The sequence below is a fragment of the Eubalaena glacialis genome, chromosome 13 (assembly GCF_028564815.1).
Source record: "Eubalaena glacialis isolate mEubGla1 chromosome 13, mEubGla1.1.hap2.+ XY, whole genome shotgun sequence".
NCBI lineage: Eukaryota > Metazoa > Chordata > Mammalia > Artiodactyla > Balaenidae > Eubalaena > Eubalaena glacialis.
This window is the reverse complement of record NC_083728.1, coordinates 59,787,979-59,811,538: the sequence shown is the minus strand read 5'-3', so window position 1 is coordinate 59,811,538 and position 23,560 is coordinate 59,787,979. Positions and strand designations below refer to the sequence as shown.

The 23,560-nt window shown below is 53.7% G+C and overlaps 1 protein-coding gene and 1 pseudogene across 2 annotated transcripts in view; both read left to right on the top strand.

Moving 5' to 3' along the window:
- The first annotated feature begins 8,793 nt into the window (after window positions 1-8,793).
- The window catches only part of PPL (periplakin), a 45,159-nt gene continuing 30,392 nt past the window's right edge, over window positions 8,794-23,560 (top strand). The window contains exon 1 of one of the 2 annotated variants that reach the window (XM_061208369.1): window positions 8,794-9,005. In XM_061208369.1, coding sequence (XP_061064352.1) covers window positions 8,944-9,005 — 62 coding nt within the window. In that variant the 5' untranslated portion in view covers window positions 8,794-8,943. The remainder of the gene's footprint in view (window positions 9,006-23,560) is intronic. The other variant, XM_061208368.1, reaches the window with a different exon arrangement.
- Window positions 17,116-18,376, top strand: LOC133103098 (hypoxanthine-guanine phosphoribosyltransferase-like; annotated as a pseudogene).

The following is a 23,560-nucleotide window of genomic DNA, read 5'->3' as shown; positions in this document are numbered from 1 at the left end:
CGAGCAGAGGGAGAGGTAGGGCTGCGATTGCGTTGAGTCAGAGGTCTGGGAGGGATGAAGGAGGCTGGCCCATGGTGCTGGAGACGGCACTCCAACATCAAGAGGTCAGCTCGGGTCATAATTCTGCCCACCAAGCTGGGTCAGACCAAGGGGCTAGGGGCAGACAGCCTCAGGCTCCAAAAGCTAAACTTGGCCTCTTCAGCAGACCCCAAGTGACCCCCACAGCTCAGTCCCTGAGGCCCTAGCTGCCCAACCAGCTCCTACCCCAAGCTGCCCCTGCTTTGAGGAGAGGCCAGGGTTCCAGGCCATCCACTTCTCCCCTCTGCCTGGGGCCACCCAATGTGACAGTCACCAGTCACAGGCAGCTAGTTATTTATTTATTTGGCCACACTGCACAGCATGCGGGATCTTAGTTCCCCAACCAGGGATCAAACCCACGCCCCTTGCAATGGAAGTGCAGATTCCTAACCACTGGACTGCCAGGGAAGTCCCAAAGGCAGCTATTTAAATTCACTAAATGGATATGAACATGTCATATATTCATGTAAATAAAAAAATATAAACAACAAAATTAAACATCCAGTTGCACAAGCCACATTCCAAGTGCTCAATAGCTCCATGTGGCTCGTGCCTCCCTTAAAATACAGAATATTTCCAGCATTGCAGGAAGTTCCTTTGGCCAGGGCTGCTCCGAGTCATCCCTGGACCAGCAGAGGCTGGGCCCTTTCTTGGGAAGAGGATGAACTGGGTGGGCGTGGAGTAGGGACCCCAGGGCCAGGAGGAGGGGGTGTTTGTCCAGAGCCGGCTTGTGTTGACTCATCGGTTCCGAGGCCTGAGCCCGGGTGAGGGATTAAGACTGAGCCAGTGACCAGAGAATGGCCCGGGAGGGCAGCCTGTGGTGACTGGGCCTCCTGGGTCCAGGGCAGGAATGTTTGACCTCAGCAGAGAGAGTGGACAAAGGGCCCGGGCAGGTCCAGACTGGGGTAGACAGGTAAACTCTCGGACATAGGAGCAGCTCTAGTTTAAATCACAAATGGCAAAAACACAGCACCTACTGGTTCACTTGCTATAGCCTAGACTTCCTTTCCTGCAAGGCCTACGGACCCCCACCTTCCTGACCCCCATCCACCTTTCCAGAGCCTGATGCTTTCATCGTTCATCTGCCACTGCCCCGTGGATGGGCATTTAAGTCATTTCATTTATTTAAATGTGGTTGTCGGCTTGCTTTTCTATCCCTTTCTCTTCCCAGAATGGGGTATACAGGCTGTATCTTGTTAGCTGCTGTATCCCCAGGACGGGGTATACAGTAGGTGCTCCATAAATGGATGGGTGAACATGTGGGAGGCACTTTGGGGGCAAGAGGTCAAGATCCTCCCCTCGGGACAGGGAAACCTGATTCCCATGGAAACATCAGTGATGCTCAGGAGGGAGGAGAAGGAGGAGGGAGCCTGGGGTCCCTGCCTGCCTCCAATGAGAGGCTCCAACCAGCCTCAGCCTGGGGTCTGGACACTTTCCTCACAGTATCCCCGGGACCCCCAGTCTGTGACTTTGCCTGGGGTGCTCCATCCTTGGGGACATGGGAGAGGTGCCATCATCCACCAGGGACCTCATACTTACACCGTCCCCCACCCCAATCCTCTGCCGCCAACTCTCTGAAGGCAGGAACATGTGTCCATTGTATTCCACTTGTATCCTGAGTGCCTAGAGCAGGACTTGTTACATAGTAGGTGCTCAATAAATACTGGACAAATGGATGAATGACTCCCTTCTCTTCCACCATGGTCCTGACTCAGGACCTACTAGCCCTTGGTTGGTCCTCCTCTGGGGATCTTCCCCAGGACCATGGTGCAGTGACCCTCTCGTTCACTCATTCATTCATTCATTCAACATGACACTGGGCACCTACTCTGTGCCTGGCACCTGCTGAATGGTGGTGGAGGTGGAGACAAGGGTGCTGGCTCAGACTACAGGGTTTAAATCCTGAGGCCCCTCCTGACCTTCCTGAGCAGGCATTGAATGCCTTGGAGCTTCAGTTTCCACATCTGAAAAATGGGGAGAGGAAGAGGGCCAGTTTGTCATCTTTGTTGTGGCGATGGTTTCACCATTGTGTGCTTGTGTCAAAACTCATCAGATGGTACACTTTAAATATATACACTCTGTTGTACGTCCATCACACCTCAATGAAGCTAGAAAACACAGTGCCGACCCTCTGAGCCAAGCACTTAACACAGGGCCTGGCATATAGTAAACGCTCAACAGAAGTTGTTATTATCTGTCGTTGTTACGTGTCTTACTTCACTGAATCCTTTTAAGACTCTATGGAGCAGGTGCCAGAGAGTCCCCATTTTGCAGATGGAGAAACCCAAGTTCAGAGAGTTGAAGACATTTCCCCAGGGTCACACAGCTAGGAAATGAAGAAGCTGGGATTTGACATCTTAGCTCCCTGGCTCTTCCCCATTTTACAGATGGAGAAATTGAGGTTCAGTGAGGTTAAGCCCCCTGCCTAAGATCACACAGCTGGGCGCATGGCAGAGCCAGGATTCAAATCCAGGTTGTCTTCAAGCTAAAACCTGACTTGATTTCATATTCTCTCCCCTGTGGCCTGGCCTGGCCATTACTCAGGCCCCCAGGCGCAGGAGAGAATGGGGTCCTGACCTCCTGACCTGGGCCATTCCCAGGGGCTGTAACACACTGGCCCCAGAAATGTAGCCCCACCGGTCCGGGCAGCATGAGCCCTGGCAGGCAGGGCAGGAGGAAGTAGGCTTGGTCGTGGGGAGGGGAGTTTTGGGGTTGGGTTGGGTAACCTGTCCTGCGAGGATCCCAGGCCTGGCAGAGCCTGTCTGGCCCCATGGCCCCACCCAGCTCCACTCTCTGCCTGACAGCGTGACCTACCTCCTCACTGGGTGGCCCTCACAGCTTGATCTGAGAGGCCCAGGGATGGGCTTGAAATGAGGTATCCAGAGATGTGGAGTAGGTTGTGCTGGAAAGCCACCCAGGGTTCAAGATGAAGCCTGGATCTGCAAGATGCGATGATGGGGCAGTCTGGCTGGGCCAGAGTGGATGCCAGCCTGTGGGTGAGGCCAGGTCCAAGAGTTCCCCTGCTGAGCAGAGGGTTAACCCCTCAGTGGCTGGGTCCTGGGGCAAGGGCCAGGGTGGGCAGGACCACTGGGGGCTCAGCGTAGCCCCTATCCAACCACTGGTCAGGAGCTGTTTGAATACTTTGACAGCAGACACAGGTGTACAGGTGCACACCTGCATCCAGAGAGGGCCAGCAGGAAGGTCATCTGAGCAGTGGCTCCCTTGGGGAGCAGCAGAGTGGGGCTGCCTGGCAGGCAGTGAAGAGGTGGCCAGGATGGGGCAGCCTTCCAGGGGCCCTGGGCCGGTGGGGGCCTGAAGCACATTCTTGGGGGATGACTCAGGGGCAGGCCGAGTGGGTGACTCACCACGGACCCTCTCCTGTCCCTGCTGCCAGGGCCCAGCCTCCCCTCTGGTCCCAGGGGGGCTGTGGGGAGCTCACCAGGCCCCCAGACCAGGGCTGAGTGTGAGTCAGCCCATGTGGGCTGGAGGGCCAACATGATTTTCCATCCCCTGCATTGTTTTGCAAGAAAAGTAAATACATGTTACAAAACACAGGGTGAAGCTGGGCCTGCCCACTCCTGTCCCCTTGGAGGGCAGGGAGGAGAGGGACCTCCATGCCAGGTGCTCTGCACACATCACCGAGCACTGGCTCGTCCCCATTTTACAGATGGGGAAACCTGGTTCAGAGAGGTTAAGCCACCTACCCAAGGTCACACAGCTGGATGTATGGCAGAGCCAGGATTCATACAGAGGTTGGCCTCAAGCTACAGCCTGTGGGTTCTTCCCAGGCAGGTATAGACCAGGGCCTGAGCATGTGCTGCATCTCTTTCTGTTCACAGCTGTGTTTCTCAGGGTGGCCCAGAAACCCACATGCTTCAGCATCCCAGGGAGTATGTGTTTGTTAACATGCAGATTCCTGGGCTCTACCAAGACCCACCCACCTGTAATCTCAGAAGAGGGACCCTGGAATCTGCATTTTTAAATGCTCCCCAGATTGGGGTGAGGCCATACCATTGGAGATGGGAGAATGACTGTCTGCAGGAGAATGGGCTGGGCCTCCGCCCTGGGAGGAAAAGGCTCTGTGGTAAGGAGCAGGCCTCTGGTCCTGCACACCCCTCTCTCCAGGGCAGGGGAAATGCTGCCCTTCTTGTTTCAGACTGGTTCACAGAAACACCCGAGCCAGCCAGGGAGTGAGTGAGCACCTCTCCAGCTGCTGGGGAAACAATGACAGCAAACAGGGAGGGTGTGGGTGACCCTTCAGAAGGTGGTGGCCTCCTGGGAGCCGGCAGCCTGCCCCAGCTGTAGGGAGGGGACAGAGTTCAGGGGCCAAGGATGGCCTGGTTGCCAGGGAACAGGATGGCCCTACAGGTACCATCTCCGTGAGGTTAACCATCACGTAAACCGCAGGAAAGCAAACACTCTCCCCGAGACCCCACCCCACGGCACAGGCAGAGCAGATGAGTCACTTGGCATAAGAGGGCTCCATGGAAGCAAACAAATCCCATCTGCCCAGAGGAGGATTCACAGGGCCAGGTCACAGCTCCCACCCCATCCGGCCTGCCCACAGAGCAGCGTGCACACGTGTGTGCACACGTGCACACACACACACATACACAGCAGCACCAGCTCAGAAACCAGATTTTAGAGACTGGAGGGAGGAGGGATGGTGCAGCACAACTCAAATTCCTCCCTAAATCTGCTAATTCTCCCTGAAGCACCTGGGCTGGGCCCAGCCTAGTCAGCGGAAGCCTGGCCCCGATGCCCGAGCCCAGGAGGGTGGAGGCGGGTGGGGGTCTGAGAGCGCGGGGCCAGAGCAGGCTAATCCAGGAACCAGCCCAGCTGGGCACGGGGCCTCTCAGTGCTCTTCCCTGGAACATGAGATAAGAGAGCTTCCTCCCAGGGGGGAGGGCTGGGAAGGCTTCACCGGTACGGGTCCCTGGGGAGAGTCAATCAGCTGAAGCATGTTGGCCACATGCCATGTTGCCTGGCACGGAGTTGGTCCTCAATAAACGAGAAATGGCATTAAATCATGTGTCACAGCTGTCACTCAGCAGCTGAGCTACAAGCCTGCTAACCTGAAGGTCCCTACTTAGGTTCCCTCCCAAAAGCCAAATTTCATTTTTCTAGGAGGTGTGGAGAAGGAAGATATGAAAGTTTGGAGAAGTCCAGAGTTCTGACGCATTTTGGAGTTCCTGTAATTGCTTGTAACCCTCAACCCCACAAGCATGAGCCTCCAGCTGCAGAGGTAATCCCCTCCCATTTGCGGAGCCCTCACTCAGTGCCAGGGGGCATACCAAGTGCTTAACACATGGGATCTCACCCTAGGAGGTGGATGCTATAGTTGTGCCCATTCCACAGATGAGGAAAACTGAGGCTCAGAGAGACAAAATGACCTACCCACAAGCTGTTCACATAGCTGAAAAGGACTGAGCGAGGACTCCACCCTAGGGCTCCCCAGGCTGCTCCGCCTCCTCCCCATCTTCAGAGCCCTGATAAGGCTTTTCTCCGCAGACTCATCCCAGTTGGTTTTGTTGTTGTTTTTTAATTAATTAATTGATTAATTAATTAATTTGGCTGCATCGGGTCTTAGTTGTGGCATGTGGGATCTTCACTGCGGCCTGCAGGGTCCTTCGTTGCGGTGCACAGGCTCAGTAGTTGCAGTGCGCAGGCTCTCTAGTTGTGGCATGTGGGCTTAGTTGCCCCACGGCATGTGGGATCTTAGTTCCCTGACCAGGGATCGAACCCACGTCCCCTGCATTGGAAGGCGGATTCTTAACCACTGGACCACCAGGGAAGTCTGGCTTTGTAGTTGTTGTATCTTTGTCTCTGGCCTTAGACTATCAGCAACTTGAAGGTAGAGAGGCTTCTTTCCTCAGCATGGGTTCTGTTTTGCCCAAGTGTTATATCTTCCATAATCCTTATCAACCAGTATCTTTCAGTCCAGTCAGAAAGTCTGACAAGGAAGGAGGTTAGTACCATAGAGTGTGGTACTGAGTGGGCACTGACAGAGGGGCACAAAGTGGGGAGGGGGCAGGGGAGGGGGCGGCAGGGAAGGCTCTGGGAAGAGGGAACGCCAGGCTTGGGTCATTTTGAAATGAGTTTTTAAAGAGTAGCTGAAAAAAGCCATTGGAAAAGCAATCTAAGCACATATAAAATAATATCCAAAGGAAATTTTAAAAAATAAAATAAAATCCAAACACTATAAAAGAGCATATAATGAAAATTCAGATTTCTCTTCTGAGGGACTCATGGCTAACAGTTTGTTGTGGATCCTTCCAGAAGTTTTCTGTGTGTATATGCACAACATTCCCTGCTTCTCCCTCACACTTTGCTGCTGGTGCCTGACTACATATCTGGCATCTCATTCTTTTCCAGCTGCATGGTCTTCCCGGTGTAGATATGCCCTGGGTTATTTAACCACCTGACCCTGATCCCAGTGGCCAGCAGGTTGTTTCCAGGGCCTCCTCCCTGGCAACACTACTGCCATGAACGTTCCCTAAGGTAGGTTTAGCCTCCAAGGGAAAGGTAATCAGGAGAAGGAAGGAAAAGGGTTTCCATGCAGGGCTGTGCCATAAAGCAGGGTGATGGACAATGTTCCTTCCTGAGCCCTTTGGCTCACTTGGGGTGCAGGAAGGGGTCCTGGGTGAGCACGCTTTGTCCACAGTTCGGGCTGCCCAACTGGTCCCTACGCCTGCCCAACCTGTGTTCTGAAGCCTTGGCTCCTCCCTGACACCTGCTCCCAATGTCGGCTGGCTGGACTTGCAGTCTCTAGGTGCCTGCCAAGCCCCGTCCTAACCTCAGACTTGGGAAGGGAAGCCCCTTCAGGATGTAGGGAATTGCTCAAGCCCTCAGCTGCCTTGTGAGGAACTCCCCGCCTAGGAGGGGCATCTGAGAGAGGAGCCGGGCAGAGCCAAGTTCAGAGGGGAAAGAAAGGTTAGGTTTGACTGGCAGGTCTGTTCTGGGTTCTCCACTGGAGCAGGTGGGGGGCTGCAGGCAGGATCCCTCAGTCCTGGCTTCTCATAAGAGGCCAGGGACCACCAGGGGGACTTGCTAAAAGTTCAGATTCCTGGGACCCTTCCTGCGCTCCCCAGTCAGGAGCTGGGGGTGTGTCAAGGCCCTGGAATCTGCATTTTACAAACTCCCCTGGAGATCCTGAGCTGCGGCACCCCTCAGCGTCCTTTATCTTTTTTAGGTCCCCAGACCCTTTTGAAAAGTTAACAATTTGAGGTCGTCAATTTATTATTATTATTACTATTATTATTAATATGTGTCGTTCACCCTCCCTTAAGAGAAAGGCTCTTTGCTGTTTTTTTGGTTTTACCCTTTCCTCATCAACGCAGCAGAACCAGGCAGCCAAGGCTGGGAGACTGTTCATGTCTATTGAATGAGTCAATGAATGAACCCGTTGAAAGAGATAGACCCTCCCCCCAAAAATGCACATTTGGACACACACATTTTGAAAGCAACTGTAGGAGGACCCACAGACCCGCTTAAGCCCATCCGCAGATGCCCCCTTAGGAATAAGGTTTTCCTGAAGTCTCTGTAACACTTCAAAACTGAAGTCCTTTGGTGGCAGGGACACCAGTGGCCTAAAGGACATTGTTCTCAGATGCTCTGGGGTCTGGGACAGGAAAAGCCTGTAGGCATCAACTTCCCCACCAACCTCCTTATTTTTAAAATAAAAAACCTCTGGGGAAGGGACTGCCCTGAGGACTCTGGATACCCAGTGGGGGCCCCTTTTTCCCTGCCCCTCAGACCTCATTGCTCCCCATTTGAGCCCTTTGGCCATAGCTTATCTCGGATGCCTTCTGGCATCTCCCGGGGGACTGTGTGCTCCTCCTTCCCAGCTGGGCTCAGAACCCCCAGCGCCCTCCAGAGTGGTGCTGAACCCTCCCCGCTGCCAGGGCCCCACTCTGGCTCACCGCCAGACTCAGTTCACTGTCTGCTAACTGCAGCCTTCTCTACTGGCAAACGGCGCAATGGGGCCACGGTCTAACCTAGACTCGTGCTGGCACAGAGTCTAACTTGGCACTTCCGGCGCTGTGCTAAGTGCTTTGTGTGAATTAACTACAGAACCTCCTATGGGATGGGGGCAGTTGTTATCACTGTTTGACAAATAAGGAAACTGAGGCTGGGAACGGCAAGAAGCTTTGCCAAGGAGTCAGCTGACTGTAGCGGCAGGATTTGAACTCAGGCAGGCGCACTCCAGAGCCCCCTTCTCTCAATTGCCATCGACACTGCTACCACCTGAATGTAATTCGCTAGCTATCCGAGGCATAGAGACCCATCCAGTGTCTGCCACACCTGGGAGGTGGGCACCCACCTGGGTTCAGCCAACGAGAAGGGAGCGCTGATGCCCAAGAGGGGCAGCAGAGAGCCAGATGGGGCCCTCAGTCAGGGGGGCGCCAGGCCCGGAGTGGGGGGATGAGGGGGTACTGAGCACGCTCGGGAAAGTGGCCAGTGAGCCCCCGCCCGCCTGCCCAGCATCTCGAATGTCCGTGCTGGGCGGTGGGCTGTGTCCTGACAAGACCCGGTGTCCCCACCCCCAGTCCAGAGCGGACGCCCCACTCGCTCTGGCCCGGCGCCGCACGAGCCTGGAAGCCCCGCCCGCCTGGTGCCCCTCCTCCGGGAAGGTAAGCACCACCTTCTTGGGAGCGGCCGGGAGAGCCCGTGGCCTGCGAGCGCCCCGCCCCCCGCGAGTAGTGACCGCGCGCCGCCGCCGCGCAGCACTCGGGGCTCCAGTACCGCCGCTCTCGCTCACCTGCGCCCGCTGCCCGCCCCTTGGTGCGCGCCGGGGCCTCCGCAGCCCAGTGCCCAGCCCGGCGCCGCGACCCGACGTCCCACCCGCCCACCCCGAGCGCCACCATGAACTCGCTCTTCAGGAAGAGAAACAAAGGCAAATACAGCCCCATGGTTCGGACCCGCAGGTGAGGAGGCGCCCATGCGCAGCGCGCTTGACGGCGCGCTGGGCCGGGATGCGCCGCCCAGGGCGTGGGGGGCACAGCCGGGCCTCGAGGGCTGAGGGGGATGGGGGGGTGCGCAGGAAGCACTGCCCTGGGAGGCCCAGGGGGCTGGGAACCCAGCCAGGAGTGCGCGACTCGCGGGAACGCGGGGCCCGAGGGCCACCCTTGAGCTGGGAAGCACCGCCAAGGTGGGGATGCGGATGGGCTGGGGGCGCCGAGGGAAAACACGCTCTTTGGCACCGGAGAGTTCTAGGAGCCCAGAGAGCACTGGCTTGGGTGCTTAGAGGGCGAGGAACTTAGCTGGAGGTACAGGGGACCTCGGTGTTGCGGGGTTGCCCTTGCGCCAAGGGTCCTCCTGGGCCAGGAAGCACCGCCAGGGTGGAGAGTGGTGTGTCCTCTGGAGGACGCTACACCCAAGGCCGGGGAGTGGGGTGCGCAGGGGACCTAAGAAGCATCGTCTAGGGGCGCACCCGGGCCGTGAAATTGAGCTGGAGCGTGAGGCGTTGAGTGGCGGGCGTTCACCAGTGCTTCTTGGAGAGCGCGCAGGTGCTCCTGGCGTCAGGCAGGCGGAGGGGGTGGCGCCTGGTGGGGTTGTGCCACCTGCGGCAGCACTTCCCAGCACCTGCCATCCTGCGCTCCAGAACCTGGTCCAGGGGAACCGGTGGGTGTGGGGTCGGGTTGGGGGAACCTGGGCTGAGGCACCCCTTGTCCACCACCCGCCCCGGGGTCTGCGCATCGGCTGAGAGACGATGGGGCCTTCTCCCTGCGTGATTTCTCAGGGGCGTGGCTGCCCCCTGAGAAATCACAAAGCCCCGAAACTGGCTGGCGGCGTCTCTAAGCCTCGGGTTCTCAGGGCTGCCTGGGAAGGGAATAACGTGTCTCAATGTGTTTGCTTTGAAACGGCAGCCCACGTCGGTTTTAAGCCTAATGTATTCATTTCATAACTGGAGATGCTGAGATCGAGAGTGGGGGCAGAATCAGACCCTGCCTTTTCCTCTCCCTAAGGAAAATGGGGCGGGGCCTCCTAGCTGGGAGGGAGCCTTTACCAGACTTCTCTCGACAAGGGGCTTCAGGCAGGTGGGGAGCTCAGCAACTGCATAGCCCACCTGCCTGGGAGTATCCACGCCAAAGTGCCCTCACCTGAGACACCCCCTCCACCGGAAGCAGTCCCTCACTCCCTCCCAGGCCCCAGATGAAAGCGAGGACACTCTGGCCTGGGCTCCCACCCTGCCCCTGTGGTCCAGTCCAGGCAGACCTGTCTGACAGGTGCAGGCGGCCTGGGCACGGGCATGGGGAGTGTGGGCCTTCCATTTCTTTGCGTTCCAGTCCTTTCAGAAACTCCCCTGTCCTGTGACCCCACTGCCCCCTCTCTCCTTTGCATTGTTTCAAGCTCAGAGACATTTCTTCCCCTCCCCTCCCAAGATTCCCGCCCCCCCCTACACACATACACGTCCACACAAGCCTCCCTGGTCTTTCACATCCCCAGGGAATGGGCAGGACCCTGCACGCTGTTCCTCTGTGGCTGAGTCCAGCTGGCTCTCAAACCCAGCTGGGGTCCCGTCCAGTCCCTGAAGTGTTCTTTCAGACGTTGCACAATCAAATGCTCCGTGCCAGGCATGGAGGACTATTCTGTTCTCCCCCCACCAAGACTGGGGCCCCTCCAGTCCTTCACACACGCACACACCCACACACCAGGAGGTGGGCCAGCCTCGCCCTGCCCTCTGCCTCCCCCATCCCTCAAGCTCCCCCTTCCTCCAGCTCTCCATCCATCCAGTTCCCCAAGGGCTGGGCTTGGACCTAACAAAAGTTATAATGAATCCAGACAAGCTGGGAGGGTCTTGGCCTTCCCAGCAGAGGGTAGAAAGGAAGGAATTCCCATCCTTTACAGCTTCGGGGACTCAGGGTGGCAAGGACATAGGTCCTGCACCTCTCAATACTCCTGGACCAAAGCAGCCACCCTCTGCCCCTGGCTGAATGACTGATCTCAGCTTAGAGGTCTCTTTCTCCAGGAAGCCTTTCTGATTCTCTCCCCAAGATGGGGTGAGAGACTCTTCCTTCACACCCCCGTGGCCTCGCACAGTCACAGCCCTGGGTAGGAGCCAGGTGCCCATGGTCGTACCAGCCCAGCATGTCCTTCTGCCCCTTCCCCTTGGTGGGGACAAGTTCATGGACCAGATTGTGGGGTGGGGGGTTGCCTCTTGCCCAATTCTGTCAACAAGAATCTCTTGAGTGTTACCCAGTGCATAACCCTGTACCTGTAACTCTAAGATGTGGTCGCTGGTCACAGGGTGCTGACCCCCAAGTTATTCTTGCATCCTGAGTTTTCTGGGGCCCTCCTCCTCTGTCTGGGGGAAGGCGGGCGTGGTTGCCAGTGAGATTCAGCATTGAGGAGGGTAGGAGCTCCTCACCTCTGGTCCCAGCTCTGCTACATCTGCTGTGGGCAGAAACCTCTCTGAGCCTCAGTTTCCTCGTCTGCAAAGCAGGGATGGTGCTAATATCTTCTGCATAGGGTTGCTGGGAGGAGCACATGTAACAATGGAGAGAATGCCCCCAGCACATAGGAATTACCCAGCCTGAGGGTCAGCATCCCTGTCCCCAGCAAAGGGGATCCAGGAACCAGGACTTGCGACCTTCACACCCAGCAGTCACGGGCTTTGGACTCCACAAGTGAACAGAAATTAGTGGATGGAGAGCCCCCTTGGAGAAAACCACCGCTCCCTGTTTGTCAGCCTTTTAGCAGCTGAAACTGGGTGTGAACTCAGCTGCTCTCATTGCCCTGGTTCCTAATGACAGGTGTGGGAACTGGTGTGCACACCTGAACTAATGACAGGGTCAGGCCTGATGGTGCAGGTCACTGAGGATAGTATCCAGCTCAGCAGGGAGGGTTTCGAGGGGCCCTGGTCCTACCGCCCTGCTTTGTGGCTGAGAGTACAGCTCCAGCCAGCCCCTGCTTCCCGGCTGTGCGACCTAGGGAGAGCTGCTTGGCCTCTCTGAGCCTCTGTTTTCTCACCTGTAGAATGGGCATAAAAGTAGTACCTACCTGGTGATATCGTTGGCATGAGGATTAAATGAAATAATGCAGGGAAGGGTTGAGAATTATAGGAAGCCTCAGTCCACGGCAGCTATGATGATTATAACTATTGAATAAATTCGAATAGGCACCTATTATGTGTCTGGGATTGAGCTGGATGCCGTGATGGACAGGCAGTGCACTGCACAACTCCAGGGGTACCATTCCCGGGCGGTGGGGGTGGATGTGGAAGAGACATTGACAGTCTCTCTGCACTTGATGGAATTTTGCTTAATTACTAGTGTGGTTACAGGACTGTGTCGTGGTGGTGATGGGAGCCTGGTGCAGGGAGACGTAGAGCTGGACAGACGAGGTCTCCAGCCCGATGGCTCTGGTTCTCCCTGACTGGTCTGAAGTGAGGGCTGTCAGGGTTACGGGGAGACCTGGGCTATCAGGGAGGACTTCCTGGGGAGGTGTCTGCCCTGTCATCAGGAGAAATGGAGTGGTTAGCTCCAGCTCTGGAGTTAGACTGAATTCTGCCTGTGTTTGATTTTGGCAAAGAAATTTGGCCTCACTGTGAGCTTCAGCTTCCCTATCTGTAAAATGGGGCTAATTTTGCCCCTCCACACAGGCCTGGGCCCCAATAAGCACCCAGCAGCCTCGCCTTGCTTCCTGACCTCACCTGGGCACAGTCCTGCAAGAATGGCCCAGTCCTAATGGGGGGGGGGTGCCCTATGTGGGAGGCAGGGCCCAAGGCTTTGGAGGCTGGTGAAAGAGGTGCGTGTCCTCCTGGAAGCCAGCCGGGGTACCCTGGGCCTCTCGGTGGTTAAAAGCATAGAGTTTGATGTCATCCAGGTGTGAGTTGAAGCCCCAGCTCTGTCTCTCCTAAGCTGTGTGACCTTGGGCAGGTCAGGTAACACCTCTGAGTCTCAGTTTCCTCATCTGTGAAATGGGAGTGATGCAGGAACACCCAGCTGGTGAGGTCACTAGTGGATCAAGCAAGATAATGCATGTGATGGGCCCAGCCCCAGACCAGGGCTTACAGTGAGTGCTCAGTAAATCATGGCAGCCAATATTGGTAACCACACACTGCTATTAAAGATGAGGATGGTGCTAAGACCAGAGGTGACCAGGCAGCTGGTCTTCTTCCAGCTGTGGAGGCTGCAGCCCAAGTGGGGCAGGAGCTCAGCTGACTCTCATTCATTCACCCCAGCATTCACATGGACCCCCGCTTAAGAAGACACATGGAGGGGGATTTCCCTGGTGGCGCAGTGGTTAAGACTCTGAGCTCCCAATGCAGGGGGCCCGGGTTCGATCCCTGGTCAGGGAACTAGATCCCACATGCATGCCGCAACTAAGAGTTCGCATGCTGCAACTAAGGAGCCAGCGAGCCGCAACAAAGGAGCCCATGTGTCACAACTAAGACTTGGCACAACCAAATAAATAAATAAAATATTTTTTTTAAAAAAGAAGATACATGGAGGGACTTCCCTGGCGGTCCAATGGTTAAGACTCTGGGCTTCCAATTCAGGGGGTGTGGGTTCAATCCCTGGTCATGGAACTAATCTCCCACATGCCGCGCAGCACAGCCAAAAAAAAAAAGAAGACACATGGAGAGACACTCATGCACTGATCAGTGACAGCTGGAAAGCTTGAACAGTTTGGGGGAGGGCCCGTCAGCAAAGCCCACCTCCCACCATGTGGGTGACCAGGACCGAGTGGTCCACGCAGCCATTTCTCAACACCTACTGTGCTCCCAGCATGGCCATGGACGTTATAGCATCTCATTCTGACACTGAGCCTGCCAGGCTGGTGGTGGTGTCCCATTTCACAGAGGGTAACACTGAGGCCAATAGTAAAGACACTCACCTTGGGCTTACAGCTCACAAATGGCTGATGCTGGAGGCTCAGGGCCCCTGGGGAGGGAAACCAGGTCTCCCCACCTGTACTTGGGGCTGGGGGCAGCTGTCTCTGGGGACTGCTGCAGGCCAGATGGTGGAGTCATTGGGTTTTGTATCCCTGACTCCGCCCAGCAGCCCTTTCCGCCTCTCCACTCTCTGGCTTTGCCCTCACTTGCCCAGTTCGCTTGGCAGAAGGAACGAGACCTAGTAAATTAGATTCAGAACAGAACAGAGCTGAACCTATAACAATGGCTGCTAATGGTGGCATTTCAGGCATGGTCAGGGCACTCATCTGGGGACAGGGAGTTTTGTGGGGAGAGGCTGAGCTCAATTTATACCTTTTAGGCAATACTCTAAGGAGGGTGAGGGACCTCTGGAGGGCCCTGGGGGCTGGGGGAGAAGCTGCCTTTGGGAGTATTTCCAAGGCTCTTTGTCAAGGGAGGAGGACCCAGGAGTCCCAGCTCCTCTCCGCTCTAGGCAGGGCTGTGCGGGGCGTTGCCAGTGCCACCTGCCACTCTCCCAGCCTGCCTGCCCTGGCCTGTCTCAGGAGTGGGAAGACAGAAATGGTCCTTGATCTTTGTTCTCTCTGCTTTTGATGGGTCTTCTGTCTTCCATCCTCCTGAGCCTGGGGAGGGAGACCCCAGGTACCCCTTCCTGCCTCCAGGCAGGTGGAGCCCTTCCCTTTCCTGCATGGGAGGGCCAGAGCAGAGAGTCCCCTGTCCCATCCCCCATCTTCTGTGTGCTCCATAAACAGGCTGCAAGGGCTTCCTTGGCGCAGTGGTTAAGAATCCGCCTGCCAATGCAGGGGACACGGGTTCGAGCCCTGGTCCGGGAAGATCCCACATGCCGCGGAGCAACTAAGCCCGTGCACCACAACTACTGAGCCCACTTGCCACAACTACTGAAGCCCACGCGCCTAGAGCCCGTGCTCCGCAACAAGAGAAGCCACCGCAATGAGAAGCCCATGAACCGCAACAGAATGGCCCCTGCTCACCGCAGCTAGAGAAAACCCACATGCAGCAGCGAAGACCCAACACAGCCAAAAATTAAATAAATAAATAAATTTATTTATTTATCTTTTTAAAAAATGGAGGGCAAGCCAGAGGGTTCTGGATGGAGAGACACACAGGGAGAGTCTCAGAAGTGGGAGAGGGGACAACAGGATGGGAACTGGGAAAGGTGTGAACACATGACAGCCTCTGAGGTTGAGTCCTAGCTTGGAACAACCTCCCTAAATTATGATTGTATTGTCTTTCTTAGGTAATACTACCCTCATCTCTCTTTTCCAGGTGAGGCTCAGAGTTTCAGAGTCTCAGCTGCTATGAGCTGGGAGCAGGCGAGCTGGCTGGTAGGGTGTCCCAGCTGGTCGCCAGCCCATCCTTTCCTGGGCAGAGGGTTTGTCAGGTCTTATATGATAAATGCACAATGGGCTGCTCGCTGGCCAGTAGCTCCACCCCATCAAGGCCTGCTGACCCTGGAAGGCTGAGCAGCTGCAGGAAAACAGTCACGTGCAGAATTCTTTGCTGCGCCAGCAGCCTGGGCTCAGATTTCAGACTCATGGCTTTTAAGGTTTTCACTTCTCCATCCTGGGCATGGAGACTTTTTAGTTCTAGTTGAAGGTTGAGGAAGGATTCTGAGTTTATGCCACCAAGAACAGAGAGGGCTGCAGTCCTGCTGCTCCGGATAAGGAGCTTGACTCTTCTCAACTATAAACTGGGCAACAAAACCCCCGTGTTACTGAGAGGGAAGCTGAAGCAAAGGGCAGGGATGGAGGGCTTGGTGGGTAGAATAGAAAGAGCCTGGGTTTGGGAGATGCAGACCTGACTTCCAGGTCCAGCTGTGCCTCTTGTCAGCTGTGCTGCTGGCCACATTCCTGCCCCACTCTGGGCTTCATGAAGGCAGGGGCTTTGCAGGCTGTGTGGTCACTGGAACAATGCCTAGCACACAGCAGGTGCTCAGTAAGCAGTGGTGGGAGGTCTGTCTTTTTGTTTTTTTTTTAATGAGGAGTCTTTTTTTTTTTTTTATTGATTGATTGATTGATTGCTATGTTGGGTCTTCGTTTCTGTGCTAGGGCTTTCTCTAGTTGCGGCAAGTGGGGGCCACTCTTCATCGCGGTGCGCGGACCTCTCACTATCGTGGCCTCTCTTGTTGCGGAGCACAGGCTCCAGACGCGCAGGCTCAGCAGCTGTGGCTCACGGGCCTAGTTGCTCCGCGGCATGTGGGATCTTCCCAGACCAGGGCTCGAACCCGTGTCCCCTGCATTAGCAGGCAGATTCTCAACCACTGCGCCACCAGGGAAGCCCGGGAGGTCTGTTTTGAATCTGCAAATCAGAGGCATGTAGGATAATGGAGAGAGTTGGAGGTGACATGTGTGAAGCATCAGGCACATAGTAGGTGCTTCATAAACCAAGGCCAGTACTCCTTGTCCACTGGTCTCAAACCCGGAATGACGTCGTAACAACCAGGAGTGTTGAGATTGGCTTGAGCCCCATTTAAACCTTGCAAAAATCTCCAAGACACGCCTTGGTGTTACCCAAAGTGGCTTGAACTTCTGTGTGTGTGTCTGTAATGAGAGCCCAAAAGCACATGCTTTTGGGGAGGTCTTCCCTGGGCAGAAACAGATTGGACCATGAAACGGAGCCGGAGTTACTACACCAGCAGCCCTCTCACTTTAGAACCTACTTCCCCAGGATTAATAGACAGTAAATTCCTCTACACCCAGCTAATTACCATGGAATTTTCTAGTAGGGAACCTATCAGTCAGTTGACCAGTCAATCTGGTATTTGTTGGGTGCTTCCTGGGTATTGCTTTCTACAAGACTTCCTTCCTGCAGAGACCTGGGGATTCTTCCTCAATCTGCTCCCCTAACCCTGTAACACAAGACCGTGGTTCGTTCCCTTGTTCCCATCCCTGCCTCCACGTTAGAATCATCTGAGCTTTGAAGGTGATGCCCAGGTCCTGTTGCAGACCAGTTAAGTCAGAATCAGTGAGGCAGGGCCCAGACTTCAGTCGTTTGATGTGCAGCCATCAAACCCCATGTTTTCACTGATTGTCTTAAGTATATGGGCAATATAACTTGTCCATAGAGTTATATGCACCTTGCTCTTCCTTTAAAAGAGCTAAAGCAGGCGGCGGCGGCGGCGGCGGCGGCGGCGGCGGCGAAGGGCGCTCGGGCGGACCACTCTGCTTTCCCACGCGGCGCCGCCTCCTGCCGCGCCTCCGCCTCCTGCTCGGCCCCGCCGCCGGCTTCCTCCTCCCCAGACTGCCCTCAGCCCGCGCGCCAGCCGGCTCCGTTATGGCGACCCGCAGCCCCAGCGTCGTGATTAGTGATGATGAACCAGGTTATGACCTAGATTTATTTTGTATACCTAATCATTATGCTGAGGATTTGGAAAAGGTGTTTATTCCTCATGGACTAATTATGGACAGGACCGAACGGCTGGCTCGAGATGTGATGAAGGAGATGGGAGGCCATCACATTGTGGCCCTCTGTGTGCTCAAGGGGGGCTATAAATTCTTTGCTGACCTGCTGGATTACATCAAAGCACTGAACAGAAATAGTGATGGATCTATACCTATGACTGTAGATTTTATCAGACTGAAGAGCTACTGTAATGACCAGTCAACAGGTGACATAAAAGTAATTGGTGGAGATGATCTCTCAACTTTAACTGGAAAGAATGTCTTGATTGTTGAAGATATAATTGACACTGGCAAAACCATGCAAACCTTGCTTTCCTTGGTCAAGCAACATAATCCAAAGATGGTCAAGGTTGCAAGCTTGCTGGTGAAAAGGACCCCGTGAAGTGTTGGATATAGACCAGACTTTGTTGGATTTGAAATTCCAGACAAGTTTGTTGTAGGATATGCCCTTGACTATAATGAATACTTCAGGGATTTGAATCATGTTTGTGTCATTAGCGAAACTGGAAAAGCAAAATACAAAGCCTAAGATGAGAGTTCAAGTTGAGTTTGGAAACATCTGGAGTCCCATTGAAGTCACCAGGAAAATTATCAGATGTTCTAGTTCTGTGGCCAGCTGCTTAGTAGAGCTTATTGCATGTATCTTCTAAGAATTTTATCCGTTTTGTATTTTAGAAAGGTCAGTTGCTGCATTCCCGAACTCTTTATTTGCACTATGAGCCTATAGACTATCAGTTCCCTTTGGGTGGATTGTTGTTTGACTTGTGAATGAAAAATCTCTTAAACCACACCACTATTGAATGAAAATATTGAAATTGTATCTGTAAGAAACATTGAAAGAGGAGAATATATTAGTTTTCTAATTGGTATTTTAATTTTTATATATTCAGGAAAGAACAGAAGTGATTGAATATTGTTAGTTATACCACTGTGTGTTTAGAAAAGAAGCAGTCAGTTTCATATCAGTGACAGCATTTAGAGGTATCGTTATGTTGGATAAACCATATGTCCTGGTGTTATTTTAGTAGGTTTCAGTAGTATTAACTGTATTTTCCCGCTTGTTCAGATTATTTCTGGCGAATCTTTGTCAACAGTTCCTTTTAAATACAGGTAAATAAGTTCTAAAAACCTACCACTTTTTGAAGTCTTCAATGTAAAAATCCTTAAAATAAAGGCTGTCTCTTTAAAAGAAAAAAAAAAAGAAAAGAGCTAAAGCAGCAGTTGCCTAGTCTGTCGCACTCTATTCTTTTATTCTCAACCTTCCTGTGTTATTTTGTTTTAGGTACGTGCCTTATAAAATGGCATAGAGCTGGCTTTTTTTTTTGTTTTCCTGTTCTCACCTGAGAGTCTTATCTTTTAGCAGGTGAATTTAACTCATGCACATTTATTGTAATGAATGATGTGTTTGGACCTACTCCTGCCATATTATTTTGTATTTCCTATTATCATGCTTTCTCTTTGTTTCCTTCTTGCTCTTTCCCTGCATTTTATTGGACTGAGCTGTATTTTCACAATTAAGTTAGGATACAAGGCCTAAATGGGGCAGAATGGATGCAAATACCCTGACCCAGGCAATCTGAATCTTTGGAATTACAGTTATTGGTGTGCTTTTCTGAATCCTGCCTATTAGACCATAAACTTCTGGACAATAAGGACTTACTTATCTTTTGGTGGGGGCTCTTTCGTAGCCCTTAATTCCAGGCCTTGCATAGGCTTGGGGCTCAATATATAGGTGTTGAATTGAGCAAACATTTTACATATATATTTATTTATTTATTTTTGGCTGCATTGGGTCTTTGTTGCTGCGTGCGGGCTTTTCTGTAGTTGCAGTGAGTGGGGTCTACTATTCTTTACGGTGCGCGGGCTTCTCATTGCAGTGGCTTCTCTTGTTGTGGAACATGGGCTCTAGGCGCACGGACTTCAGTAGTTGTGGCACGACTTGGTAATGGAGAAGGGCCTATCCCCAGGACCTGTAAGAGGGGCAGAGAGAGGACAAGGATTGGGGGGTGGGGGTGAAAATTTATTCAGCAATTACTGAATATCTAGAAATATTGGCGATCTGGAAAACTGGGGGGGGTGGCAGCAGTCACCAGCATAGATGCTGACCTTCTGGCTCCAGACAATTCTCCCTTCCTCCCCAGGCTCAGTTTCTTTATCTGCACTGCAAGCAATGATAGTACAAACCGTGATGATGGGTTGTTAGGATCAAAGCAGGACTGTGTGTTGGCGCTGGGGGAAGGCGTAGCCCAGGGAGGGGTTTCTTCATACCATTTCATTCCCCACAATGGCCCGTTCAGAGGGACAGGCTGGGAGCCCCTTGTGGTGACATCTTAGGAGAATGACTCACCCTCAGCTACCACCACTGATTGTTACTCAACCACTGGGTTTAATTATACTGATAAAGATGCCAACAAGATGTAAATCACCACACCTCCCCTGGGTGGTGCACGCCTTGCTGCTTTGTCCCGCCTCCCCAATATCTCCCGTCACTTTGTGGAATAGTATTGACATCCCCCATGTTCTGAGGAGATGGCTCTGGCACCTGTTCAAATCTTGGCGTTACCACTTTTCAACTGTGTGACCTTGGGCAGGTTTCTTAACCCCTCTGAGCCTCAATTATCTTCATCTGAAAAATGGAGAAATAAGAATTGTTTATGTGCTATAAAATGTCTGCTCAATTCAACACCTATTTATTGAGCCCCAAGCCTGTGCAAGGCCTGGAATTAAAGGCTACAGAAGGGCCAACCCAAGAGATGAGTAAATCTTTTTTGTCCAAAAGTTTATAACCTAATACACAGAATTAAGAAAAGCGCCCCAATTACTATAAGGGTGCCCTTCTCCCAGGGCTGCGAGATTTCAGCAGATGTTGCAGGAAAGGGCTGAGTGGGTGATGGGCACCTAGTGAGTCCTCTCAGTGTTTGGTTGTTCATATTCAGCAATCATTTCTTGCACCTACTGTGTGTGCCTTTGTGGCAGGGACAGGGCAGGTGTCCTGGAGTGATAGCCTTCGCTCTCTCAGCCGGATGGTGTTTAAAGGAGGTGGAGGCTGGGAGCCACCTAGCCCCCAAGATGAGCTTGGAGGTTGCCTGGGAGCCGCTTAGGGCCTGGCTGGCCCTGGAGGCAGCCTGCCTACATGGACAGTAGGAAGCCAGACCCCTTCTCTGGGCTCTAGGAGGGGCGAGGCTGGGGAGGCTGGTTCCTGGGAGAGGTGTGGGCTCCTGTGCATGCCAGGCATTCCGAGACTGATCCTCCCCGCTGGCACCTACAGAGACAGAATTAACCCCAAAAGGGAAGAACCATGGACATGATCAAGGGCCAGAACATGGGGATTGACTCAGGCCTGGAAGGTGAGGTGGCCCTGGCCAGGGAGGAAGGGCTGTCCCCATCAGACACACTCTTAACCTGCCAGTTCCCATCTCGACACCCGGAAAGAGAAAGCAAGTTGGGCTGTGACCGAGGGGGCACAGTGACAGCTGGCGTGGGGGGTTATGGCAGAGCTGTGGCCTCTCCGTGGTGTCTGGGGTGTGAGCTGCTCCCTGGAGTGGCAGGTCAGGAAAGAGGCCGTTCTCTCAGGCAGGAGGGAGGGATGGCTGGAGCAGGCCACGTGCCCCTGGCTCTGCCCCATGGCCATGGGCAAGGATGCTACAGCTCCAGTGGCCTGGGAAAGGGTGTGGGGCTGTGGTCTGTGTGCCCTGGCACTGCACACCCAGGCATCATGCTCTGATGGGCACAGCTGGGAGCCCTGGATTGTTTTGAAGTCAGGCAGCCAGAGACCCATAGATGAGGCCTGGCCTTGGGCAGGTGTCTGGCCAGCCTGTGTGGGTCTGGTGGGAGAGTGGCAGGAAATGACCTTTTATTACATGTCCCTAGGTACCAGGCACTAAGTGAAGTGGATAGATGCTCTGAGCATCTATCAGCTTCATTATGGCAGAACTGATGGGCTGCAGTCACTATGGGCTTAGAGCAAAGCAGTCCAGAGGCCCCAGAACCACCCAGAACTGTGCTGTCCTATTTGTTAACCACCAGCCACATGAGATGTGCTTAGAACAAACTGAGATGTCCTGCAAGTGTACACCACATGCCAGACATTGAGGAACTTACTATGAAAAAAAGAATGTAAACTATCTCACTAATAATGTTCTATTCACTAGCTGTCAAAATAACATTTTAGCTATATGTGGTTAAATAAAATAGTGTATAAAAGTTAAGTTCATCTGTTTCTTTTTATGTTTTTCATGTGGCTACTCGGAAGACTTAACTACAAATATACTCATATTCTGTTTTTATTGGGCAGCGATGGCCTTGAAAGCAAAGTGACATAGTGCCAACCCCACCCGCTTCTGTTTGCTACCCGGTCAGTAGATGCAATAACCTCATTGTGCGGACAAGGAAGTTAAGCGTAGGCAGGTGAAACAAACCTGAGCCTTCGTGGTGTGACAGCCACGTCCAAGGTCCAGAGTGCTTTACAAGGATCATCTCCTTGAATTGTCTCAACCCTCTGGGTGGGGCTGATTCTTATACCCATTTTGCAGATGAGAAAACCAAGGCACAGAGAGACTAAGGAACCTGCCCAAGCCCAAACTCAGTCTACGTTCTTTCCCTGGTCCAGGCTGACTCAGTTTCCCTCCCTGCAGGCAGGATGGAGAGGAATGGGCCAGTTGGTACAGGGTGACCAGGAGAGGGAGAGCTGAAGGCAGCAAAGGTTGGGGCGGGAGAGGCAGGTCCTGGGCAGGAGAGTGAGCTCTCTTCTGAGAGTGTTTGGGAGCATTGGCAAGTTTGAGGCCGGACAATGGCGAGATCTGGTTGCATTGTTGAAAGATCTCTGATAAATGTGCCGAAGCTGGCTGGGGGCAGCGAGAGTCGGGGTGCAAGGAGATGGTTGGGGGTGGCTATTGCATTGGTCCAGGTGAGAGGTGATGCTCTTGATCAAGGTGAAGACATTAGGGCCCGAGAGAGGATGGGAGCACGGGGGTCTGTTCCTAGGTAGAAGCACGGGAGGGAGAGGCAAGGATCTGGGGTGGTTCTTGGGGTTCTGCTTAAACGACCTGGTAGATGAGGCCTCCCCACCCTTCCGTCCTGTGGTTTCCCGGATGCAGACGGGAGAGTTCTTAGAGCAGCAAAACTCATGGTAGAAATACCCTGAACCTCTCAAATCCCCAAACCTAGTGACCTGATCCTTAGTCCAAACCCAAGGTGGTTCAGCCAGACTGGGCCTGGGAGCTTCGTCTTCCTTGCAGCCTCATTACCCGTATACGTGCACGGCCTCTCCCTGCAGGAGTTGGAGGAGACATTTCCAAATATTGAGATTACTTGTGAATTCTCCACGCCTGGGCGAGGTGACATCCACAAGGTGGAAGCAGAGTGCATCTGGGCTTGCACAAGGATCAGTGTGGATGGTGTGGGTGGCCCACGGTCTTTTTTTAGCTCTCCGTGCCCGTGGGTTCTCACATGGTGCCTTAGCTGCTGGCCTTTATCTGCTCCTTAAGAGGAGCCCAAATCCCTGGGTGGTGACTCCGGGTGGAAGCAGAGAACCCCGGGCTCCCCCCGAGGCAGCACTTTGTATCCCCTCTCTCTCTCTCTCTTTTTTTTTTAATAAATATATTTGTTTATTTATTTATTTTTGGCTGCGTTGGGTCTTCGTTGCTGCGAGCGGGCTTTCTCTAGTTGCGCCAAGTGGGGGCTACTCTTCGTTGTGGTGTGCAGGCTTCTCATTGCGGTGGCTTCTCTTGTTGCGGAGCTCGGGCTCTAGGCGTGCGGGCTTCAGTAGTTGTGGCGTGCGGGCTCAGTAGTTGTGGCTCGCGGGCTCTAGAGTGCAGGCTCAGCACAGGCTTAGTTGCTGCATGGCATGTGGGATCTTCCCAGACCAGGGCTTGAACCCGTGTCCCCTGCATTGGTAGGCGGATTCTTAACCACTGTGTCACTAGGGAAGTCCTCTATCCGCTCTCTCAGTTAACCGCCCCAGCCCTGAGGGGTGTGGACTGCCATGACCCCCAGTGACAGATGGGGAACCTGAGGCCCAGAAAGGCTAAGTAACTGACAGCTTAACAAGGACTGAGTCAGGATCTGAATCTAGGCTGCCTGCCATTGGTCTGGGTGCTTAACCACCAGGTTATACTGCAGTACAGCTATATCGTGGGAAAGGGCCAGGGGCTCCCCACACAAACTATAGCAAGAAGAAGTGACT